The following is a 23,321-nucleotide window of genomic DNA, read 5'->3' on the forward strand; positions in this document are numbered from 1 at the left end:
CCAGGACAGTTAAAGCGCTAGAATCCCGAATCAGACAATGATGTCTCCTCAGCTCTCAGACTTACACAGACTTGTTTATTAAAAGATGCTACAGTGCTAACTTTGACACATTTGTTGCCATCAAATTCAAAATTACCATTTTTTTCTTTAAATTGTGCATTTTCTACATGTTTTCTATTGTAAATGAATACCAGTTTTATTTAGCATTGTTTTCAGAGACAAAATATGAGATTGTGTTACAGCACAGTCAGGGGACACCAGTCTATTTGACCTGTTGTTTGTTTATTTAATGTTAAACCTGTACAATGAATGGTTGATCACAATGTATAGCTGTCTTTTACAGGTCACCAGTATTAGTTGCTGTTGTTGTGTCCAGGTCTGAAGTATTGGCTTTCTTCTTATACTGAAAAAAGGAAGCCTTCCTGTCCTACAACCTGACTCCTCGCTCACGTTCGGTTACTCTCCAACACCAACACACACATCAAACTTTTAACAGTAGTGTTGTGTGATCAGCGGTGGCCACTGTCCGCTCTCTTTGTCCACACACACATGCTCGTGTGCAAATGTACAGGTGACCTGTAGTTTCCACATTATTTAGCCAGCAAATGAATAATTCTGGGCTGTAAACAAACAGCGAGTTCTGAACTTTGTGATCCTTTTACAGTGACTACTTTTCCATCTGACTGCCTTTCTGTTGGTTCACGTGATACCTCTTCATCAACATGTTGGGTCTTCTTTTCTTTGAATAATATGAACACTTTAGGTTCTTTAGTTAAAAAATATTGTGGCTTTATATGACACCTTTTTGGATTGACAGTTTCAAAAAATTCTAGAAGTAAGATGCAATTAATAAAGTGAGCAATGGCAGAATTCCATTTATCTACAACAGATTCCTAATATTGTGTAGGTTAGCTCTGAGCCTTACTAGACTCTTTAATAGAACAAAGTCACTGTTAATCTAATTAATTACATCCATGCTTTTATTGTTAAAATGGTGCCTCACGGATTTGGCTTCTTTGTGTGTTGTGTTCATAAATTACATATTGCTTCACATCTTTGCTGCAACCCACATTTGTACGTCATGTTTGAATTACTGCAGATGCTGTATCGGTCAACAGAAAGTTGATCGTAAAAAAGCCAAGCTCTCGATTTACAGGTCGATCTATATCTCTACCCTCAGCTATGGTCACGAGCTCTGGTTAGTGACCACAAGGTCAAGATTGCGGAAGCAAGCGGCAGAAATTAGCTTCCTCTGAAGGGTGGCTGGTCTCTCCCTTAGAGATACAATGAGGAGCTCAGCCATCCGGGAAGGGCTCAGAGTAGAGCTGCTGCTCCTCCACATCGAAAGGAGCCAGTTGAGGTTGTTCGGGCATCGGATAGGGTGTCTCCTGGGTGAGGTGTTCTGGGCATGTCCCACCTGGAGGAGGCTCCGGGGCACACCCAAGACATCCTGGAGTGACTATATCTCTTGGCTGGCCTGGGAACGACTCAATTTTCCCCGGATAAGCTAGAGAAGGTGGCCGGGGAGAGGGAGCTCTGGGCTTCCCTGCTTAGGCTACTGCCCCTGCGACCCGGCTTCAGATGAGCAAAAGGAAAAGGATGGACATGAGTGTTTTCCCCCAAAGCATCTAATGCTTAAGATCAGTAATTAAGCCGTCTTACTTTACAGGTGCATTAGGGCGCTGTGTGACGGTCTTGTCACTCCTACATCTCTTTTTACTTTGTTTCTTAGAATTCAGACTTCCTGGCTCCTGGCTTTGTGAAGCTCTTTCAAAGTTTTCAGTCCAGTCTGTGTACCTGATCACTTTCAAAGGAATGTTTTGGGTTTTTTTCTTTGTTTGTTTTTGAGCTGTTAACACTGATCAACACCGATCAAAACCCAAAAGAAAGACGTGGCAGCAGATGAACAATACCTGAAAGTAATTTCTTTAATAAATAAGAAAGAAATGTAGCAAAGACCTGACACAGGACCTTAGAGGTCACGATCACTGGATTAAAAGCAAAAAGTGTTTTCTGGTTAGCGCTACTTTCTCTAAGATGACTCTGTATGAGCCTTTCATTATTATAATGCTTTTCTACTGTAGCCGAGCACTCAGAATGCTTTATGCAAGCCACATTCATCACTCTTTCATACAGCACTTTATTCTACGCCTTTAAGCGCTTTCTAACTTACACCCACATTCACACTCTGATGGATGGATTTGGAGGAATTTCGGGTTCAGCATCATGACAGAATAATTCAAAAAAGACTGAACAAGAGTGGCTTGTTCAAAGGGCTGTTTAAGAAAAACATTGCAGCAATCTTTAGGTTTTAAAGTTGCATCCGAACAATGTCCTATGGACAGGTGAGACCACAATGGAAGCATTTGGCCATAATCCAATGCCACATTTGCAGAAAACCAAGCACAGCATCTCAGCAGAAACACCTCATACCAGTTGTGAAGCACAGTGGTAGAGGGGTGATGATTTGCAGTTGCATTGACCATGAAATCCTTTGTATAACAAAGCATTCTAGAGTCAAAGTGAGTGAGGCCATCTGTCTGACAGCCTAAAATGCTGTGCATAAAACTGAATGCCCACAAACCTCAATGACCAAAAACATACTGCAAGTGATTCCTGCTACAGGAGAAACAGCAAGCTACTGAATCATTGGGTGCACTCAATACTTCAAATTCTCTGTCTGATCAAAGATAAGAAGATTGCCCACATTTCACAAATGGGACACCATAAGATGCATTTTTACCCTTCGAGGATACGTTACATAGTCTGATTGATGTCATGTTTATTGTTCTTATAGTTTGAACATTTGAATGTAATAACTTTTAATAATATATGACAAAACTAACCAGATGGAGGTGGATGTGAGTGTGTTAATGTGCTGTGGAAGTCAAAGGCTACTTTGAAAGCTTTAATTTTAATCTTTTTTCTTTTGTTTTTATTCAAAAGCAAAAAAAATTATCACTAACTTCTTAAAACTTTATTGCACAGATAAATAAACACACAAATAAAACACTGCATGTAAAGAACAGCACAGAGGAATCAGCTGCCATTTTACTATTTTAAACTTTAGGATTTCTGAAACGGTTGACTACCATCACATCTGCCAGAGGTGGCTGTGTCAATATTGAAAGAAACATAAAGAACACGCTTTTCTTCAATAAGCAAACAAGGTATAATTATCAAACTGGTCTAAAGTGTTTGAAAAGAAACTACAAAACACAGTTACAAAAACATGTCCAGAGGTAAAGTGGAGGTTAAGTAGAGAATGAGGAAATTTAATAAAAGTCCTGAATTTGGAGACTGAAGGGGACAAATTGAATTAAAAATAAACATCAAACAATCCATCAAATGATCACCACCAACAATAACTGGCTTTAAAAATGGTAGCTTAAAGTATTTTTGTCTTTAAAAAAAATCTTAAGAGGAACTCCGCTTTCTAAACCAGGAGGGAATAAGACCATTTCATCCTCTCCTAGTGGGCTGCAAGTCAAGTGTCCGCCCCTCCAGCATCATTAGATAATTCATTAAAGCCTTTTCATTGGAGGGGGACTGAAGATGATGATCTCCCACGTCACCGTGAATGTGATAGTAAATAGGTTTCTTCTGGGTAATAAGTCTGAAGTCATCCGGGTGTCACGGGTTAGCTCACACGTTTTATGCTGCGCTTGCGCCTGAGACAGCTGGGGACACATTTCTTCTCTGACTTGGCGCCTGGAGACGCTGGAGCCGGAGATGCAGAGCCCTGCTTCCTGTGGACACAGAGAGAAACCAGACACAGAGAAATGAGAAGAGGAAGTGTGATTGTTTGTTCTGGTGGTGACACGGGAGCATTTAATAATTAACAGCCGGCTCCTGTGGCCTCTGCTGGTAGAATCACTGATGTGATCACTGTCCAGTCTGGGGCAGCCAAGACCAGCACAGACACTGTGGTTATTACCCTCATGCATCAATAATGTAGTAATCATCCTAATGGGTGGACACACAAATCTGCATGCTTTTCATCATCACTAAAGAAACAGTACTTTCTGAACTTTGCTTCAATCGTACAGATACTGATAGTCAAGGTTGGTCTTTAGGCGCTGCAATGTGAAGCTTTAATAATAAATTGCATGCATCAGCCTTATGTGAGCTATTAACTGGCTCAACCTAACCCAAGCAAAATGGATGAATACAGCCCAGAATCCATTTATTAATGAATTACTGAGCACTCGTTAGTTAATATTTGTAGCTACATTATCACCAGACAGAAAGCTTTAACACCTACATTTGTTTTTCACTTATCACGCCATCAAGTCTCAATAAAATGTATTTAACCATAAGTGAAACCAGACAACAAATAAATGCTGTTAAATTGTTTTTTTTTGTTTGTTTATTTAAAGGTGACTTGAACATGGTTTGTCTTATATTATTTAAACATAGTCAGTAATATTGCCCTTTAGTAAACTTGACCTCATTTGAGACTTTTGACAGTTTTTAGAGGTAGCAGCGTTAGTAAGTACTCAGTTTGTTTTAAGAAGTCTTTTTGTGTTTGTATCCTTTGAAACATTTCTGTTCTGTTTCATGTCTTATAATTAATGAACCTCAATCACAAAAGATGATACTCAGAAACTCCAGGTGATATTATTACTAGTATTTTTTGAACGCGTGCTACACAGTGTAATGATCACTAGGCCAAAAGCTTCACTTTGTGTTTACTGCTAACCAACCGCTGCTGGCAAACTATTATCCCAAAATAAGATACAGAATGCGATACACACTATGGTAACACTATAGGTTTTGTAGACTGCTGCTTTTTGGTGACAACATGCAAATGAGGCTTGGACATTGCACATTGAACTTCAGGACGCTACACACACCCGTATTGACTCACCCAGTTTTACTATTACTTTACTCTACATGGACAATACCTTACAAAATAAATAATATACTTTTTTTTTTAAAAACAAACAAACTGTAAAATAACATTTGAGTTTACTGCAAAATACCCAAAATGTTTACTTTATTAATAATTATCTGAGGATCATTATCTCATAGATTTAGCATAATTTGTCTTTTTTTTTGCAAGCAGTGCACACACCCCATGCAGGCTATTAGAAAGAACGCAAGCTTCAGGGGCTAGTTATTTTATATACAATCCACACACCACATTGGATCAGCTGTGCTATCAAAAAAAAAGAAAAGAAAACGCCAATCAAAGAATACAGTCCTTCTCTAGTCCTACCATCAGCTGACTTACAAACTAGTATTAGCCTCTTTATTACAAGAGAGCTAAAAATGGCGCCAACGATTAGGCTAGCCACTTTCTAAGTGATCATTTATGATACTGCAATTAAAAATATCACCTGCAACAAGGGTATGTATTTTTTCTGTAGACCTCTATTATGAAGGAGAGGACCTAAAACTGCAAACAATATATTTTGTTTAGGCCAGATTTAGGTCATTTTTTCTCCCTCTCTTTATCTTACACATAGGCTGGAGGTCATATATATATATATATATATATATATATATATATATATATATATATATATATATATCCTCTGAATAAGAAATTGTTTTGAATTTGAATACTTAGTTCTCTTTAATACTTCTGTTATTGCACCTGTTAGTATTTAAAGCTACAGTTACATTCATTTGAATTTTTAACTATTTTCTGTCAATCACAGCCCCGGTTATTGATCACAAACTAAAGATGTAAGTCACCTGGTGGGAGACGCAGCGGCAGCAGCTTCTCTGTTCCTGATCTGCTTCATCACCTTCAGCATGCGACAGATCTGCCGCAGGGTCATCTTAGGAGCGTGGCATGCCAGGCGGGGACGCGGGGCGCAGCGGGGACCCCGATTTGTGAGAAGTGACAAATAGTTGCCCCCTCTGGGTCCCCTTCCGAATAGCTGCAGGGGCTGAACGCTGGCATAGCAGGACGCAAACTGGGATTCAAGGATGGAGAGTTTGTTATTTTTAGCATATGCACAAAGTATTTTCCTACAAAATCATTCAGTGTATGAATCATGTATTATAGCAGCTGTGTTCAAGTTCTTTTTATACCCAATCGTCTCACTGCCTGTTGTTTTACCCATCCCAACACTTTTGAGATCTGTTGCTAGATCAAATTCAAATTAAGGTAACGTTTGTCATGAAATAGTAAAATATGTACGTTTAAACGTGATATATTGTGTGAGATTATTACATTCACGAACTATTGTACCTGCTTTTTATTTACATTCTACACACAGTCCCAACTTCTTTGGAACTGTATTCGTTATTTTTGTTCTGCTCTATTTTTGCACACCCTGTTATCTAACAAATCATTCAACCGCTGATGCATCATGGGAAATACAGATAAGTATTTAATTGCATCTCGCTATTGTTGGCTTCCCAGCCTGTTAATCTATTGGAGCATAATAGATACTGTAGCTCAGGCAGCGGAACACAATAGGACCACGCAATCTTGCCTCTGACATTCACACTTCAAATGTTACACACCCTCACTCACACACACACACACACACACACACACACACACACACACACACGCACTTTTAATTAGCACAGGAGTGGCTGTCTTCTTGTCACTGACTTGATCGCCCTCTATGTCAGAAACTCACACACAAAGGAGGATTGATCTCGCAAAGAGAATTCAGCTCTGCAGATTCATTTACAGGACTGATACTTGATCGCTTGCACTGGCCTACCAACAGTTCTTTATTAATGCAGGCATGCACACACACGCACACACACACTGATCATGCACAAAGAAATCAATACCGTTTCTATTGTCCTACAATATTTAAAATTGTATTACATTTGAATAACATGGAGGATGAAACAAAATTCCCATGCACTCATTCAGCCACTTTCGCTGATTCTGCAGCAACACAGTTCATTGACACAATGAAGAATACAGAAATAACAGAACTGACCTATTTCTGATGATTAAGACACCTGCATGGACACACACAGACACACGTAGATACTCACAGGAACGACAGCAGCCATGGAGAACGGTTAATGCAGTCTGCAATAAAGAAATAAGCATGAGTGTGTGTGAGTGGTTTCCTTTTTATACATGGTGGCATGGCCAGGCCACACAACGAGCCAATCATACTTCAGAAACCACAGACTAACTCCACCCACATTGCATCACTTCACATCACATCACAGTGAGGTCACTCTCAAAGCACACACACACACCTGTTGTTTCATGTTACATAGACACCAACATGTGGTCTATTATTGAGGACTCTTTTGTTTTGCAGGATATATTTAGAAGCAGCTGTTGTTCAAATAAAGATGGGATAAAAACATGTTTTTGAGCGAGGGGGGGGGGTTGGGGTTGGGGAAGAGTGACAGAAAGAAGAAATGATAAAACTGGCAAAAATATAGTGATGGAGACAGAAAACTGCTGAAAGACAAAAGACTTCGTCAGTGCGAGCAAGTGACGTGCCTTAACAATGCGCTGCACTGGTGCATAACATATCGTCAATCAGTAGGATCCTCATCACTGACAGGAAGTGACAATAAATGATTAGACAGGCACTGCCGCTCTGATGCGGTTTCTAGTTTACAGAGAAAACTGTCTCTTACACTTATTGTCTAAGCTTATTGAAATACTGTAAAAAGCAGAAGGAAGCATCACCGCCACCAGATGCTGTGCTGCAGTTGTTTACTACTAATATAAGAATACTTTTTAACCAGGGTATAGCATCAAGCCAGTTAAAACTGGGATATTGATCTGCTCGGTTAATTAGCAGAGGGGGTTGTTAATGTTTGGTGTTAATGAAATTAACATGCCGTAGGGTAGAGGGGCAATAACCCTCAAAATAGGAAGGATTATACAGGTGGAGACCACTAACAGTTTTCCCCTCCTCATCTTTCTTTTTTGTTCCACTAGTTTTGTATCAGTGTCTAATTCCAGGTATTTTCTTTAAATCAACAAATAATACCAAAAATTAATTAATTAATCAATAAAGTACCACCAAAAAAATTACATCTCAATTTCTGCTTTTTTCATTTGCTGTCAGATTGTATGTAAAAATGTACATCCTTTTCATAGTGTGTTCATATGGTGAACATATATAATGAGGTGAGTGAGTGAGGTGAGTTCCTTATCTCCAGGTGTGCAGGATGCAAAGGTGCAACAGAAGATGTGGCTATAACACTGAGAAAGTTCAAAAAAGGAGGAAAAAACGCAAATCTTTTACATAGAAAGAAAAAAATCTCACCTTTCCTTTTCTGACTACCGAAATTTAGTTTTTTGAAAATCTTAATTTAAATCTTAAATGTATTCAAACTCTCCAAAATGCCGTGTACGTGTAGCATTGTACATGTGCCATAACTAACTGCTATATAACGCTGCCGTATTGCGTCACACTAAACGCATGTCAACAATTTCTTTTATTTGCTAGCTAAGAAAAAAATAATGCTAATTTTAAAAATTAGCATGTGTAACGTACACATACTGGGAAATTATTTACTACTACTATTTATTACTACTACTTGATATCTCTATCTGATAAGAAAACTATTCAATCAGATAGTTATTTGTGGTGAATGAAATACAATTATAGTTTCAAGCAGTTTTCAAACCTTTAAAAGACAACATTAAAATCCAAGCGTTTTCAAGCATTTCAAGCACCCGCACGAATTTCTGTCCTCCTGTAGACCAACCGCAGTATTTTCAGCGGTGTTATTAAACTCCGCACTCCACTCCTCCACTGTAACTACCAAACTAAACGCCTCAAATGGCTGCAATCCAGGCCATCCGTCGCCTCTTTGTTACTTCGGAAACATGGCTGAACAATTTCTCTTCAACGACGTAATCCGATAACAACCGATCTCTTTGCCCGTCGGCTTCCCGTGGCTGTCATGCGACCGGCTATTGCAGTTAATAATACAACAGCTTCTTGCCATTTTTTGTGTTTCGTTTTATCGCTGTGTAATGTAATTTCAATTGAAAGCCTGCGTGCGCTAGTACCTCTTGCCACGAGTTCCCAGAATCCTTTGCGGTTTTACCCCTGAATGACGTCACATTTTCAATCTCTAGCGACACGAAGAGTCAACGCTGCGTGACGCAATGGCGGTTTGATCGAATGTGGGCGGTGATTAAGCTGATTGCTTTAACGTGTGTGACGTCAAGTTCTAGCGCTTTAATCGTTTAATGTTACGTCATGCCTGCAAACCTATAAATAGAGACTAAACTCCCTGTTCGGATGAGTGTTGGACATTCTCTGAAAATTTAAAAAGCAACTTCACTTGAAGCTTAGCACAAACCTAAGCACAAAGATGCTGACAAGCTATGAAATTACAATGTGCTGTGTTCAGTCTGCCATTGAGAGGTCCTTTAAACGAATTACTTACAGTCAGTGGGAAGATTTATGGGCAGGTTCCCCTGATAAATCCACTAAATGTATTCTGAAAGAACTGCTCCAGGAAGTAATAAGGCTTTTAACAAAGTGTATTTTGCAAATGTTTAACAACAAAAGATCAGTGTCTCAAAAGCAGGTAATGTCCACTTTGAGGCAAAGTGTTCCTCAATCTTTTGCTGAAGTCCTGTGCTCTTCAGAGAAGGTGCAATGCAAAATCGCTGAGAATTTCAACCAGCTAATTGCCAAAGAGGTCACAAAGAGTGTGAATTCAGCTATATCTGCAGGCAAGGAGACCGCAGAGCCTGTAAAGAGAAGGAAGGACACTCTGCTCTGCCAAACAATTAAGTTTTTAAAATATTTAAGTGGACCATTGGCAGTTATCTGCAAAGTTAGAAAGAAAAAAGATTATGTAGTTACAGAATTAACAACCTCTGAATCAGAGGCAACATCTGTGGAAAATATTTCTGATGATGATGGTGGGAAAAGAAGATGTGAAAAGAAAACAAATACGATTCAAGAGGCTTACTGCAAAGAAAACACATGTGATGACATTGGAGAAGTCGTATTACCTCAGCTGAATGAGAAATCACCTCAAAACCTTGAGCCCTCAAAGATATCCTCTGCAGCTTGCGAGCCTAAAATTACAGGTGATTCAGAGGTCAAAGAGTTGAAAAATCCCACAAAAGATTCTTCTGCAGATGACAGAGTGTCTCAGCAGATGTTAAAAGCTGAGGATGAAAGACTCAAAACAGCTGTAGAAGTTCTGGCCGGGAACCTTATTAAGCGGCTCTTCTGCAAAATGGAGATGAAATGTGACAAAGAATTCTGCCAGTCACTAAAGAGGTTGTTGTTCGTGAAATTCTGGGCTGAAGTTGAGGGGAAAAACTTAAATATAACCCCAGAAAAGATTATAAACCTGGAAAAGAAAATTTACAAAGCTCTCCATAAAGATGTGCGCTTGACTCCAGCTTTACTATTAACTCTAACAACGGAGGGTCAAGCACTCTTTGAGGGGGTGCTTAGTTTTTATTTCAAAAAGTATCTTTTCCCAAAAAAGAAACCATCTATATTCAAACGCTTTTTCTCCACAATACGCAAAGCCATCTTTTCATGTTTCTTACCCAACAGTCACCCTTAAGTAACTGCAGCCATGACTTTCACTTTTTTTTAAAGATGAAATTTAGGGCTTCACTTGTTTAAATTCAATTGGACACAAACAACTGATCACCTCAAATTGGCCAGTAAATTTTAAATATAACCCAAAAAATAACTGGCTAAAATAAAATTGTAAAAAGAACTTCTCCCCCAGCCAGTCGCAGCAGATGGCTGTCCCTTTTTGTGCCTGGTTCTGCTGAAGGTTTCTTCCTATTAGAAGGGAGTTTTGCCTTCCCACTGTTGCCTCGTGCTTGCTCAAAAGGGATTTTTGCTGGGTTTTTTTCTCTAATACTACAGGGTCTTTACCTTTGCAGTATAGAGAAACTTGAGGTGAAAGTTGTATTTGGTATTTTTTTGTTCAGATAATAATACCAAACAAATTATTCATTAATCAATAAAATACCACCAAAAAAATTACATCTGAATTTCTGCTTATTTCATTTGCTGTCAGATTGTATGTATTGTACTTATTCTATTGTATATAATATTTTATTCTATTTTGCATAGTATGTTATTCTATCTTATCTTATGCTACTGTATTGTTTTTTTTTTCTTTTTCTTAATATTTACTGCTCTTAACTTGTACTTTCTGCAGTGACCAAAAAGCATCTTACTTGTGGGCCTAATAAAGGCTTATCTTATCTTATTGGTAGTGTAGTGGTGATTCCATTGTTTGTCCAACCAAACATCCAACAATTTAAAATCAACAAGTCACTGCTGCTGTAATTCTTTGTATGCAGGCAAAACAAGTACAATGTCCAAAACTTGAAAGTTGCATTTTATGATTTATTTATCCCAAGCAATAAACAAAGGATAAATTTTTATTGTTTCCTGCTGCTTCTGCTGTTCTGGCAAAAAAACAAAACAAAAAAACATAGACCCACCCCAGTGCATACTGGTCCTATACCAGTCCCTTTACTAAAAAATGGCCCTACACTTCTTCCTGGCTGACTTAACAAGATAAACAGCTAAAAAAAAAAGAAGAAGAAAAAAAAAGAACCCCGCCGGATCGGGGAGGTGTGGAAAGCCAGATCGGGCGCCCCCCTTCCGGCTCTCCTCTCTCCTATCTTGTCCCTTTTGTCTTATTTCTTTCTATCAACCTTTTCTATCCCTTTGAAGAAGTTAGGCTCCATAAATGCTAAAGAGGTAAGTATTATTTCTCAGTTGCAGTGAATAGAAAATTAAACTGTGGGAAGCTAAACAGAAGAATGAAGAAGAGAAATAACAAGTTAACATAAACCAGTGACACACTCCAGGGCCAGATCAACCCTGGCAGGGCCTCCTATGAGGGTGTCTAAGGATAATGGCCGAAATACCCGATGAATCCAAGGTCCACTACTGACGATGTGTCGCAAACTGGTAAAGTATCTGGGCTGTCTTTCCTCATAACAGCCATCCTTCAAGATTTTCTCCATTTAAAGCAATGCATTATCAGGGACTGTAACATCTAGTCCTTTTTACTGAATCAAATAAAACTTGTAAATAACCCCAAAATATAAGTAAGCCAACATCAAAATTTCAAAATAATAAAAATAAAAAGATCCAACAGGTAGAAAATAAAGAAAAAAAAAAATCATGGAAATCGGAGAGGATTGGACCTGGAATGATCAGGCGTTAAATGAGGGATTTCCTCCCTATGGTGAGTGAGTGAGGTGAGTTCCTTATCTCCAGGTGTGCAGGACGCAAAGGCACCCTTTCAACAGAAGATGTGGTTAAAACACTCACACACTACAAAAAAGGAGGGAAAAAAGCACACCTTTGGCAAAGAAAGACAAAAAAAATCTCACCTTTCCTTTTCTGAATACAGAAATTTGTTTTTTTTTGAAAATTTAATTTAAATCATAAATGTATTCAAAATCTCGGTTTTCAGTGATCCAGAATTGCCGTGTACGTGTAGCATTGTACATGTGCCATAACTAACTGCTAGCGCTGCAGTATTGAATCATACTATGGTTTATGGTTTTAGTTATTACACTTTTCAGAGCAGCTGGAAAATAGACTAGTATTAAATAGGAGCTACATATAAAATAGTATAAAATAGTATGGATACTCACATGAGTATCCATACACATGAGTACCTTCCCCCGGTATTTTCCGCTTCTTCCGTCATGTTACCTGTGTTCAAAACTTAGCTGACAGTTCACCACCTGTTAATGAGAGCTTAAAATTACAGTATTAAATATCACGGCATATCTATGTATGTTTTTATGTTTCTTAACTTTGCATTGGCCTAGGGGCACTGTGAGGACCAATACCTATATGGGATATACAGATGTTTTATAGAAATTACACAATTGTATATATTTGTACATTCGACAGTTGAGTCGAGCATCGAGTTGCGTCACACTGCAATGATTGCAGCGTATGTTTTTGTATGCCTCCTTTACACTGGCGCACGACCTTTGCAGATGAAAATGAAAAAAAAAAAAAAGTGCATTTTAATCACGTGTGAAACGACTGATTGGAAATTTTCATCTGTGAGGTTCGTTGTACAATTTGATGTTTTCCTGCCCCCTGCTGGTATCGCACCCCTCTAACAGGTCAACAAATATCGAGGGTTGTATTCCCTAGTATGATAACGCTGTTATAAATGCTCGGATTTGCTTTTTTATGTTCTTAGCTGGCCATATTATATAGCAAACTCCAGTGTATAATGTCTATTATATAGAGCGGCTTATTTTACTCTACTGAAAGATTCAATATGAATGTTATTGTTTTGTTCGCTTGCATGTACATGTGCCTGGTCGAAAGTCACTGTTGTTGCAGACTGATGCCAACAGCCATGCAGGCAATTTTTTTTCATTACCGCCTTTGTGGAGATGCCTTTGAGCAAGACCAATACCACTAATGGGATTTATAAGTTTAGGTGATGCTTTTAACTAAGTGGTGTCTAACTCGTAGAAGTAGTGCACTGTACTTCAAGTACTCCGTCATATATAAAAGTCCTGCATCCACAAAGTTTCTTATCAGGAAAATAGACCTAAAGTATTAAAATGATAAAGCATTCAATGCAGAATAACGGCCACAGATTTTAAAACATTCATTATCAGCCATGACATACCCATCATCAGCAAAGAGTCATATGACGCCACTATGAGTCACAGAATAGTTTAATTGCACTTCATATTTCGATCACTTTTTCCACCGAGGTTTTGACACCGTTTTAACTAATATTTAACGAAACACGCAGGTCGGCGCTCTTGGACAAAGACTGGGTCTTACGTCGCCTTCACGCTCACGTAATCACCGCATCTCTGTCCAATTAAAGCATAACAATTCACAACCACATCTGGGTTTTCATTTAGCATCCAAACGTAAATAACTTAAAAAAGTCTGACTAGGCCGTCCAAACCAAAGTTTCGTCTTTTTTTTTTAAATATTTACATTAAATTGGTTTTTAAATAGCTGTAAAATAAATACACAATAATAATCATTATAACAACGATACGTTCTTCTCTCGGCAAACACAACCAATTACAAACGAGTGGTTTATTTAAAAAAAAAAGAAAAAGGTTTGTTTATTTAAAGAAAATAATTCATAAACACGATTTCGTAGCACTCCTTAGTACCGGCTTACACTTGGAAAAGCACTTTTTTCCAAAACCACGTGAATGCAACAGCGACCTTAGATGAAATTTCAGAGACCCTTTAAAAACTATAGACTACCCCTTCAACATGATACATTCAACGCGTCCTGATGTTAACATGAAAATTTCTGGGGTGAATACATACGTGGTCTTTTATAAAAGGAAGGAAATATGTACTTAACGTTGAAAAACTGCGCAGCAAACGCCAGATTTTTATTGATCAGGAAGTGATGACCAATAACGTGACTCTTCTTTATGAATGTGATGTCATCTGACTGACGTCCATTAACGGTTTCATTTGGAATAATCAACATGAGAGATGTTAATTTTAAGCTATTATATTGTAAAGCAATTTATAATAGTCTTTAGCAGCAGGTTGGGTCCACGGAACAGACTTCTTAAGCGGTTGTGTCGCTTGTATCGGTTTAACAGCAACAGGTGCTTAGGATAGTTATGCTGCATTCGGGGAGGGTTTGTTTTTGCTATTGTGTAAATATAACGGCTTTTCTGGCTACTGTTATAAAATATTAAAATAAAATATTAAAAATCTGCAATCATAAAAAAAAGAATAAGTAATCACCGTAGCATATTATTTAGAAGTTGTCGATGCGCGTATATGCAGATGTGATTGTAAGTCAGTTTAAGAGCTACTAACTACGACTTTGGTGAACGCCTCACAAAACCCGCCTCTCTCGTCCGTGTCTCGCGAACGGCGATTATTACGAAAGTCAGTTCATTAGTCAGGTTGACTGTCCACTGAGGAGGACTTGCTCTCAGTTTTCAGTTCAGGTGGACCCTTTTACATCTCCACTAACAGGATGTCTCCGTCCACGTCCCCCCGCTTCTTCACGGAGAGGGAGGTAGCCCGCCACTGCACCAAGGAGTCCTGCTGGGTGCTGATGGGGACCAGTGTTTACGACGTGACAGCCTTCTTGCGGATGCACCCAGGTGGGGAGGCACTAATACGCAGCCGCTCCGGCAAGGACGTGAGCCAGGCGATGGAGGGACCCCCACACCGGCACTCGGAAAACGCCCGGCTGTGGATGGAGCAGTACTACATCGGGGAACTGGACAGAGACAGCGGCACCGGCGAGGCACAGGTACCTCCCTTCCTCCCTAACTAGCTAGGATGACACCGTTGACCTCAGAGTAAACAACTTTAGAGGAAAAGAAATAAAACCTTCTTCCCGCATCTTCTGTCGATCTAGTTAAAGATGTGTTAAAGTGATATCTCATTTTTGAACCACTCACCTGTTGAAAGGTTAAAGTTTAATATCTTTCTTGTTAACTTAGCTCTGTGGACTTTAGAGTCATAAAAATGTAAATCGATCCCAGATTTCCGTTGTCAACTTTCAGAAGTTTCTAGCATGTTTGTCATTTGGCGTCTTTAATCCCCCCTGCCCTCCCCACGAGCCCTGCCAGGTGAGATCAATATTCCTCACACCTTGTTAAAAAGCTGTCAACAGTCTCACATTTTCTACTGTAAGGAGGTTTAGAAGTGTCTATAGACTTCCTTTGATTCCAGACCCAGAATTAGGAGAAGGAAACTAGTCCCGGCTCTTGGAGCAACAGGTGTATAATCCGCTCTCATTTGACTTTATTGGGCGTTTTCCTTCTTAGGTAACGAGGAAAAGGGAACTGGTATTGATCACTGAGGACGGGAGTAAGGGGTTGGTGATGGAAAAGCAATGCTTGTGTAATTCCTAGGTGGAGGAGGGAGGGGCTAACAGGTGACATGAGAGACCTGTGGGGTTTTGGTGAGCTCTGGTGGGTGTGGAGGGGTCAGACCTGTTAATGAATGATTCAAGGCCTGTGCCTGTGTGCATGTTTCTGAAAGAAGGCGAGAGAAGGAAACTGGTTCGTCTTGTCCCGGGAGAGGGGGGCTGCAGACTGGGGGGAAACATGCCCCCTTCTGTCTCTGTAAAATGAATCCACACCCAGCTAGGTCCTGCAGGTTTCTGTGTTTCTGTGCGTGTGAGGAGGGAGTTTGCATAAATCTCTTGCAGACACAGTTCACATTTACATGGCTTGCCCACTCTCACGTGTGTCCTTGCTTGTTGGTTGCGTCTCTGCACAGAAAGTTTACACAACTGCTCTAACAAAATGCTCTGTGGGACTTCGAGGGTTAGTGACTGATAAGCTGTAAGTACAAAGGAAATTACTTTTGGACCCCTTTGTCTGTCAGCTGTGAGATCTGCACATGCATGTAGTTGACAAATTTGGATGGGCGGGGGGGGGGGGCTGACAAAATGTGGGTGAGGGTGCTATGACTACAAAGGAGTCAGATTGACCCAAAAGATGCCAGACCCTGCCTTTTACTACCACTGGATCCCCACACTATAGAGGCCAAGCGTATGGGTTTTTCCTTTAATTTGTCATTTTTAATGTCTTGTTTTGCTTATGGCTGATGGAGGATCTGCGTGGCAGTTATGTAAACACACATTTTCACACCGTTTCACATGAGCTGTTTGTGATGTTGGTGTTTTTTTTGTTTTTTTTCTTAGCTGCTGTTGTTGCTTCAAGAGACAATGTAAAAACAAGTTTTTCAAGACTTTTGATTTAAATTGTGCCTCATTTGGATGCAGTTCACGACTGAGGTCAGTGACTGGGTGTATGGAGGACCTGTTTTGACTCATGTCAAAATAATCCGTATTTCATTCGTCTTTTATGTGACAGAAGCCATTTTAACTAATCATGCCCTTCAGGATTGAATTGAATTGAATTGATTGATATACCTTTATTAGTCCCACAAGGGGAAACTTCAGATGAGACTTAAACCAGCTTTCTTGGGATTGGCTGTCCCTCACAAACCAAAAGGGTTAAACGGCATGTGGGAGGGGCTTCTGGATTAAAAGGCAGATTGGCACAATGTCTGCTCCATACCAGAATTTGTTCTGCACAAGGGCAAACGAGGCTTCTTCCTCCCTTTCACAATAAAAGTCCTTGACTTATAGATCACTGTGCATGTAAACTGTTTACAGAAGTGTATTGAAGCAATTCACAACAATTTCTAGATGCAAATCAAGCAAAGTGAGAAGAAATCAAGAGTCAGATGAAACGAAACCTATAGAAACAAGAGAAAAAATATAAAAGGGGGGGGGATACAAAGTTTTAACAACAGCAAGAAATGTATTATTTTTTATTTTTTATTTTAATCATTCATTTAGCAGGAAAAAAATCAGGCTTGCTGGGTCAGCTCAGGTCATATCTTAAAGATATGTGCTCTTAGTATCATATAGCGCCAAGAGTAGATTATGTTGTCACTAGATTACTTTTCTGAATGATGACTAATTATTGATTTACCATGGGTGTGAAATTCTGAAAGTATGAACACGTAGGTCACAAGACAGACCGACTGACTCAACAGGATATTCCAGTCATTTCAGTGAAAGATCACATTTGTATAGTTCGTTCTCTATTCATGGCTGACGAACTGCTCACCCTCCCCCTTCCCAATGAAACTGCTGCTAATGTGTGTGTTTTGTTTTGTTTTTTCTCTTTAATAATTTGCTGATTGGCTGTAACTGGCATTTTCACATCACCAGTGCAGAAACACACTCTGAGACTTTAAAGCAGTTTTAGTTCTTTGTTTTTTGATGGAAACAAATTAATAAATCAACCATTTAGTGATAAATGTGATATACAATTGTGTGGACTGGAGAGAAAAATCAGTGGAAGTACCACAGTTTGGGCTTCAGACATGAATCTCAATACTGTTATTATTCTTATCAGCTATATTATTATTAGCCAGAGGTGGGCTTTCTGTGTTTGTGGGAAAATCTGCTTGCAGTAAAAGAGAAACCAAAGTTTAGTGCTAAACTGATTTTGTGCTTATTCCATAACTGTAATAAGAAAGAAATAGTCTTCTAAATATTAAGCCACTGTTTTAGATGCCATCTAAAACACTCCCATTAAGACATTTATATTTTTGAGTCATCAGTAAATAAATTAATTGTTCTGCATGTTTGATCCCAGCTTGAGGTCGATGCTCCATAAGAATGCTCCTAGTTTTCTTATTCTAGGAAGAAGCCATGGAGCAGAGGGTTAACCCCCTGCTAAGTAGAAAGACGTACAGTCTATTCTCTGTCCCAGGGGAGACTGCCTCATAGGAAAACTATAAGACTGCAAGCAAGTCTGTATCTAGAAAGCTGTGAGCTTGTACAGCGTGCTGTTTGAGGAAGCAGCAGTATTTAAGAAAAAAAAAAAGATTAGAAGCAACGATTTCGTAGTAGGAAGCATGCATCCTTGAGTGAGAAGGAAGAATCTAATTGTTTTCAATCTATATTTTTTCTAAACGGCACCTCAGAAACTCAAATGTCAAGATCACCTGAGATTGGCAACATCTCTTGAGCGATAATCTTTCTAAGAACTGCCAGTTAAGAGTTGATCTTCAGATGGTAGATGCTGCACTGCAGTCAGAGCAGGAGGCGGGACTCGCTTTTCCCAGGTGTGTGAATGACAGAGGTTGTATGTGTATACGCATTTGGGAGGTTTACTATCAAACACTTGGTAATGTTTACACTATCAGCAAATCGAACTGGTTTGTAATAGTTGTTCATTCCTCCTACTGACAAATGGTGTTTTGTCTTTTTTTTTTTTTTTTTTCCTTCCATGATTTTAAAAAAGAACTAAAACAGGAAGTAGTGCAGTGTCTTCTGAGATCGACTGCTCAGATAATGTGTAACCATAGATAGTTTAACATTAAAGGTGCTAAAAAAAGGATTTTCGTATACTAAATGATACTAAAGCTCACTGTTGTATTAATAGTACTCATTCGCAACAGTATTGATTTATTTCAATTTTTTTTTTTTTTTTATAGCGCCAAATCACAACAACAGTCGCCTCAAGGCGCTTTTTATTAGGTAGACCCTACAATAATACATACAGAGGAAAAAACCCCCAACAATCATATGACCCCCTATGAGCAAGCACTTTGGGGACAGAAGGAAGGAAAAACTCCCTTTTAACAGGAAGAAAGCTGCGGCAGAACCAGGATCAGGGAGGGGCGGAGCCATCTGCTGTAAACGGTTGGGGTGAGAGAAGGAAGACAGGATAGAAGACATGCTGTGGAAGAGAGCGAGAGATTAATAACAAGTGTGATTCAGCAGAGAGGTCTATTAACACAGACCTTGACACCAACAGTGCCATCTTTGCCTCCACCAGTTGACACATTGCCCCTCCTTTCATTAGCAGAAGCAGTTGATGTTCACAACCTATGTAGTGTCAGTTACCCGATAACCACAAATCAGTCTGTTCTAGATTACATCATTGTTTTAGTACGCCTAAGTAAATGCCATGTACTGTAGTATTATTAGGAAGGTTTAGTCAAGGCCTGAATACAACAAATGTGTCCTGTGATTTTTTTTTGATTTTTTTTTTATTTTTTCTTTAAATATATACTAGAGGACTGAAGCCGAAGTGGACCAGTAAGAAGAGAGCAGAGACATCTATCACTGTATTCATAACAGCTGAGTTCTTTTTCAATAGGTGTGCATTTTAACCCTCTTTTAAGAGCACTTTAAACCTCTCAAAGGTTGAAAGTGCTTTTTACTTCATTCACTTTTGTTTTTTGTTTTTGGTATGACAGATGATCCGTTTATCCACAAAACCTGCTGACACTCACATCAATACTTTTTTTTTTTTTTTCAGTCTTTTAGGCTACTGCAAATTTAGATTTAGAAAATCTAGTCATCTTATTAGACCTGACTCTACACAAATGTTTGAATACGCTGAGAAGTTCTCCTGTTGATTAGTAACTATGCATAACGTTGTTTCCATGTCATTAAAGTGAACATGTGATGCATATTTTAAGCTCTGTATTGTTGTTCTTACAGCTCTGCCCTGTTGTTCTTCTACTAGAGTAACGTTGTATGATTCAAATTTCAAAGTAATCCCTCTTTATGTTAAACTGGGACTTGTTGAACCTTACCTCTGCCTCCTCCAAAAACATCCTTTTTTTAAAAAAAGAAGAAGAAGCCAACCTTCTTTTGATTGGCTGCTCTTTGTAAACAGGTTTTGAACAGCAGGTGGGTGGGGCTTCTGAGCATGGTCATCACTGTGAGCACATCCTGTGCATCATTTAGAGTGAAAAGTAGAAAAGCTCTCTTAATTGTTTTCACTGATTACTTGCACATATGCTAATGTCATTATGTGTGATATCATTTGTGTGCGCATTTGTAGAAGAACTAAGTGAAGTACAGGGTAGAAGCACTACTGCAATTGCATAACAATTTCTGTTATGCAAAAATTGTATAAATTCTCCCACTGATTATCCACTTCAGCACTTTCCAGTTCTCTTCATGCATATTTCAGGTCAAGTGAAAACAGAACTGCACATTCATTCCCAGGTGCAACTTTGTTCTGTGACCCTGCCCCTGTTGTCTTGAAGGAACTGAGCCAACACTGCCTATCAGCCTCTGGACAGTATGTGGAAATACCTGGCCCAAAAGTGCTGAACACATTCCTTCCATTTTTGTGTCATTCAGCTTGTTTGTCTCACTTGTTCTTTCTGTAAACTGCAGAAAGAGAACAGAAGCTGGCATGTAAACTCCTGACACGCAGGAAAAAGGAGCTGCATAGTCATGAACTTGAGAGCATAGTAGCTGTATTCTTAAATGTGAATCTCTAATTGAGGGGATTGTGTACATGAATGAACAACAGCTGAACAGAGAGTGGCCATATGCAGGATAGCAGTGTTGGAGTACAACAGCCTCGTTATGTACTTTTTGAGTGGGTGATGATGAATATAAAGTATAAACTCAGGCGTGCCATGATGGTGGCTGTTAAGTTTGGTGGACTGAATTCTGGAGGGTGTCCAGTTCGAGCCGGTGGATCGTAGGAATGCAGACCTTCGTGTGCACAGGTCTTTCCCCACTCAATGGCAGGATTGTCTTTTATCAGAGGGCACAGAGAGGAAGACAGAAGGACCTGATCCAAATATTACCTTTTAATATCAGTATTAAAACATGCTAACTGCCACATGTGTGTGGCCTCTAGCTTTCAGAGCAGTGAAATGGTTGTTTATTAAAGACTTTGTCCTTCAGAGCAGGTTTTTTGACCTACATTTTCCTTTTCCTTTAAAAAAAAAAAAAAAAAAAAAAAAAAATACTCTTCTCCAGGACCTGTGTCATCACTTCTCCCTCCACCTAGCTGTACAGGTGAATTACCTCTTTTACTATTCTTAAGAGCCGCCTTTCCTCTATCGCCATGGTGATACATTACCAGTAACATTGTTTACCTTTGCTGCTATAGGGACTGCAGACGCAGCAATTGGTGCACAGGTGCAGGCCTGTGGTGGCTTACGCCATCACCACAGAAACACCTGAGGAAGGGTGGGGGTCAAGGTGGAGGTGCACTAGGTGGATGGTCAGAGGGGAACAGAACAAACATATGCCTGAAAGATTAAGGTATAGGTCCCACAGGAGTGACGCGGAAGCCTGCCAGCAGTCTTTTCTCTTATTGATTCATTTCACCACAGCATTCTTTAAATATTAATTTGTGTTCATGCACACTGGTCTCAGGGTACGTGGTTGCCCTTAACAACTTACAATTTTTAGTAGTTTTATCCCCAAGTACCCTGACCTTAAATCCTTTTTCATTCTCCACAACTTAGGTTAAGGGTTTAGGGCAGTCTCTGTCAGCTTTTGTCATAAAACAAGACAACACCCCCCCCCCCCCCCCCCCCCAAAAAAAAAACCTTTGTGGAGCCACAAAATGCGTCCAAGCCTTTCTAATTAAGGTGACGCAGATTATCATTTATAAATGAAGCCGTCAACATTACTAATAAAAGCTTTTCATTGTAACTGTGTGAGTTCTTTCTTCTGAACAATATATATTTATATTTGTTAAACAAATACCACAACATGGAGGGGAAAACCTGCAGTTTTATTTGTCGTGATTAGCTGAGAGGTATTAGTCATTAAAATTCCTTCCACCCCACCTCTTTCTGTAGCTTTACACAATGATAAAAGCACTCTTTCCAGCATGTAGGCCTTGGTGGGGCTATGTGTGTATACAGATTTGGTGGATGCAGCAGGTTGACTAATAGCTCAGGGGTAGAGCCCAACACATTGACACACATGCATATGCTCAGAGGTGTGTTGTTGCAGAAAAACAAACAGTTAAAGGTGTGGGAGAAACAGACAAGACTTTCAGACACACCCAGAGAAGGTGCAGGAGATGAAAAGGCTTGAAGAACTTTGCAGTATCGTCTTTAGGGAGCGAAAGTGTTATTAAAGGGGGAGACTTTGTGTGCAGTACAACGTGGCTGCTCATCAGGTTAAGGTCTCTAGACAAACTTTTGTCTCTGGGGAATGCTGTGAAATGAGTGCGACATCTTAGTGTCTGGTGAAAAGAGTTGGCTCACAGCAGTACGCAGTGGGAGCAAGAGATAAATGTGTCAGATATCTGGGGAATTTGCTCCTGCCTTTTGGATTTGGGTCTTGCTTATGGTCACAATAATATTATACACCACAGGCTAGAAACCAGAGTAAACATACAGGAGAAAGCTGTTAGGCTTTTGGTCCAGGGAGAGTATAGGTAATAATAAGAGGTGTGGTCATTAAAGTCCTGGAATTTTCTTGTGCATTTCTGTAATGGGTTATGTGCAGCTGCTGTTTTTCTTTTTTTCTTCAGATTACTCTTTACACTCTGTTCTGAGCAGTTTTCTCTCGTGTTTTTGTGATTGACACACGAGCGTGTCAAATCAACAGCTAAACACTTGATTGGCAGAAAGAAGTCAAAGGGAGCCAAATCTGGGTAGTTGGGTGAGAGGTGAGGTTTCAGTGTGCTGTGTGTCAGTTGTGAAACTATAACATGCACTACACTTCAGTTAGGGTTTTTTTTTCTCCCCTCAGGATATTACAGAGACTCCTGGGGTAAAATGTACATGACACTGCTTCATGATTTGCAGGTGGAGTGTAAATGACAGTCATGCTACTGGCTGAACTTCTACTAATTCCTGCTCTCAAAACTGCTGTTTGGTTTGTATTCAAATACTTGTTTTCTTTATCACCACCACAGTCATGTGACATCCAGCCTCGTCTGACACAAAAATTAATGTCAGCTCTCTGCAGAAGTTTGAGCTCTGCGATAAAGATGCAAAGGAAGTGGTCAGAATTCTGTAGCGTAATTCTCAAATAGCAATATCTGGATGCAATCCAGATATTTATTTCACACTGTGGCTTAGCATGCTCACACAAAGAGAATACCAATG

At 39.5% G+C, this 23,321-nt stretch overlaps 2 protein-coding genes across 2 annotated transcripts in view; one reads left to right on the top strand and one right to left on the bottom strand.

Annotated features, from left to right (window-relative positions):
- Positions 1-2,962: 2,962 nt before the first annotated feature.
- LOC146384323 (uncharacterized) lies at positions 2,963-8,994 on the bottom strand. Its single transcript, XM_084936262.1, has 4 exons — positions 8,975-8,994; positions 6,979-7,015; positions 5,704-5,927; positions 2,963-3,749 (listed from the first exon to the last, which is right to left on the bottom strand). Exons 2-4 carry the CDS (start codon positions 6,994-6,996, stop codon positions 3,641-3,643), a joined length of 351 nt encoding a protein of 116 aa, XP_084792388.1. The 5' UTR covers positions 6,997-7,015; positions 8,975-8,994; the 3' UTR covers positions 2,963-3,640.
- A 5,821-nt stretch (positions 8,995-14,815) lies between these two features.
- fa2h (fatty acid 2-hydroxylase) overlaps positions 14,816-23,321 on the top strand; it is a 34,793-nt gene continuing 26,287 nt past the window's right edge. Inside the window, exon 1 of the mRNA XM_084936263.1 lies at positions 14,816-15,207. Coding sequence (XP_084792389.1) covers positions 14,926-15,207 — 282 coding nt within the window. The 5' untranslated portion in view covers positions 14,816-14,925. The remainder of the gene's footprint in view (positions 15,208-23,321) is intronic.

Source organism: Perissodus microlepis, chromosome 7 (assembly GCF_051167445.1).
Source record: "Perissodus microlepis isolate ML-2025 ecotype Zambia chromosome 7, ASM5116744v1, whole genome shotgun sequence".
Lineage (NCBI taxonomy): Eukaryota > Metazoa > Chordata > Actinopteri > Cichliformes > Cichlidae > Perissodus > Perissodus microlepis.

Bases quoted from the DNA above. Each gene is read 5' to 3' on its own strand.
- LOC146384323 (XM_084936262.1), bottom strand. The intron at 3,750-5,703 runs GTGACTTACATC...CTGTGTCCACAG, and splicing joins GCCGCTGCGTCTCCCACCAG to GAAGCAGGGCTCTGCATCTC.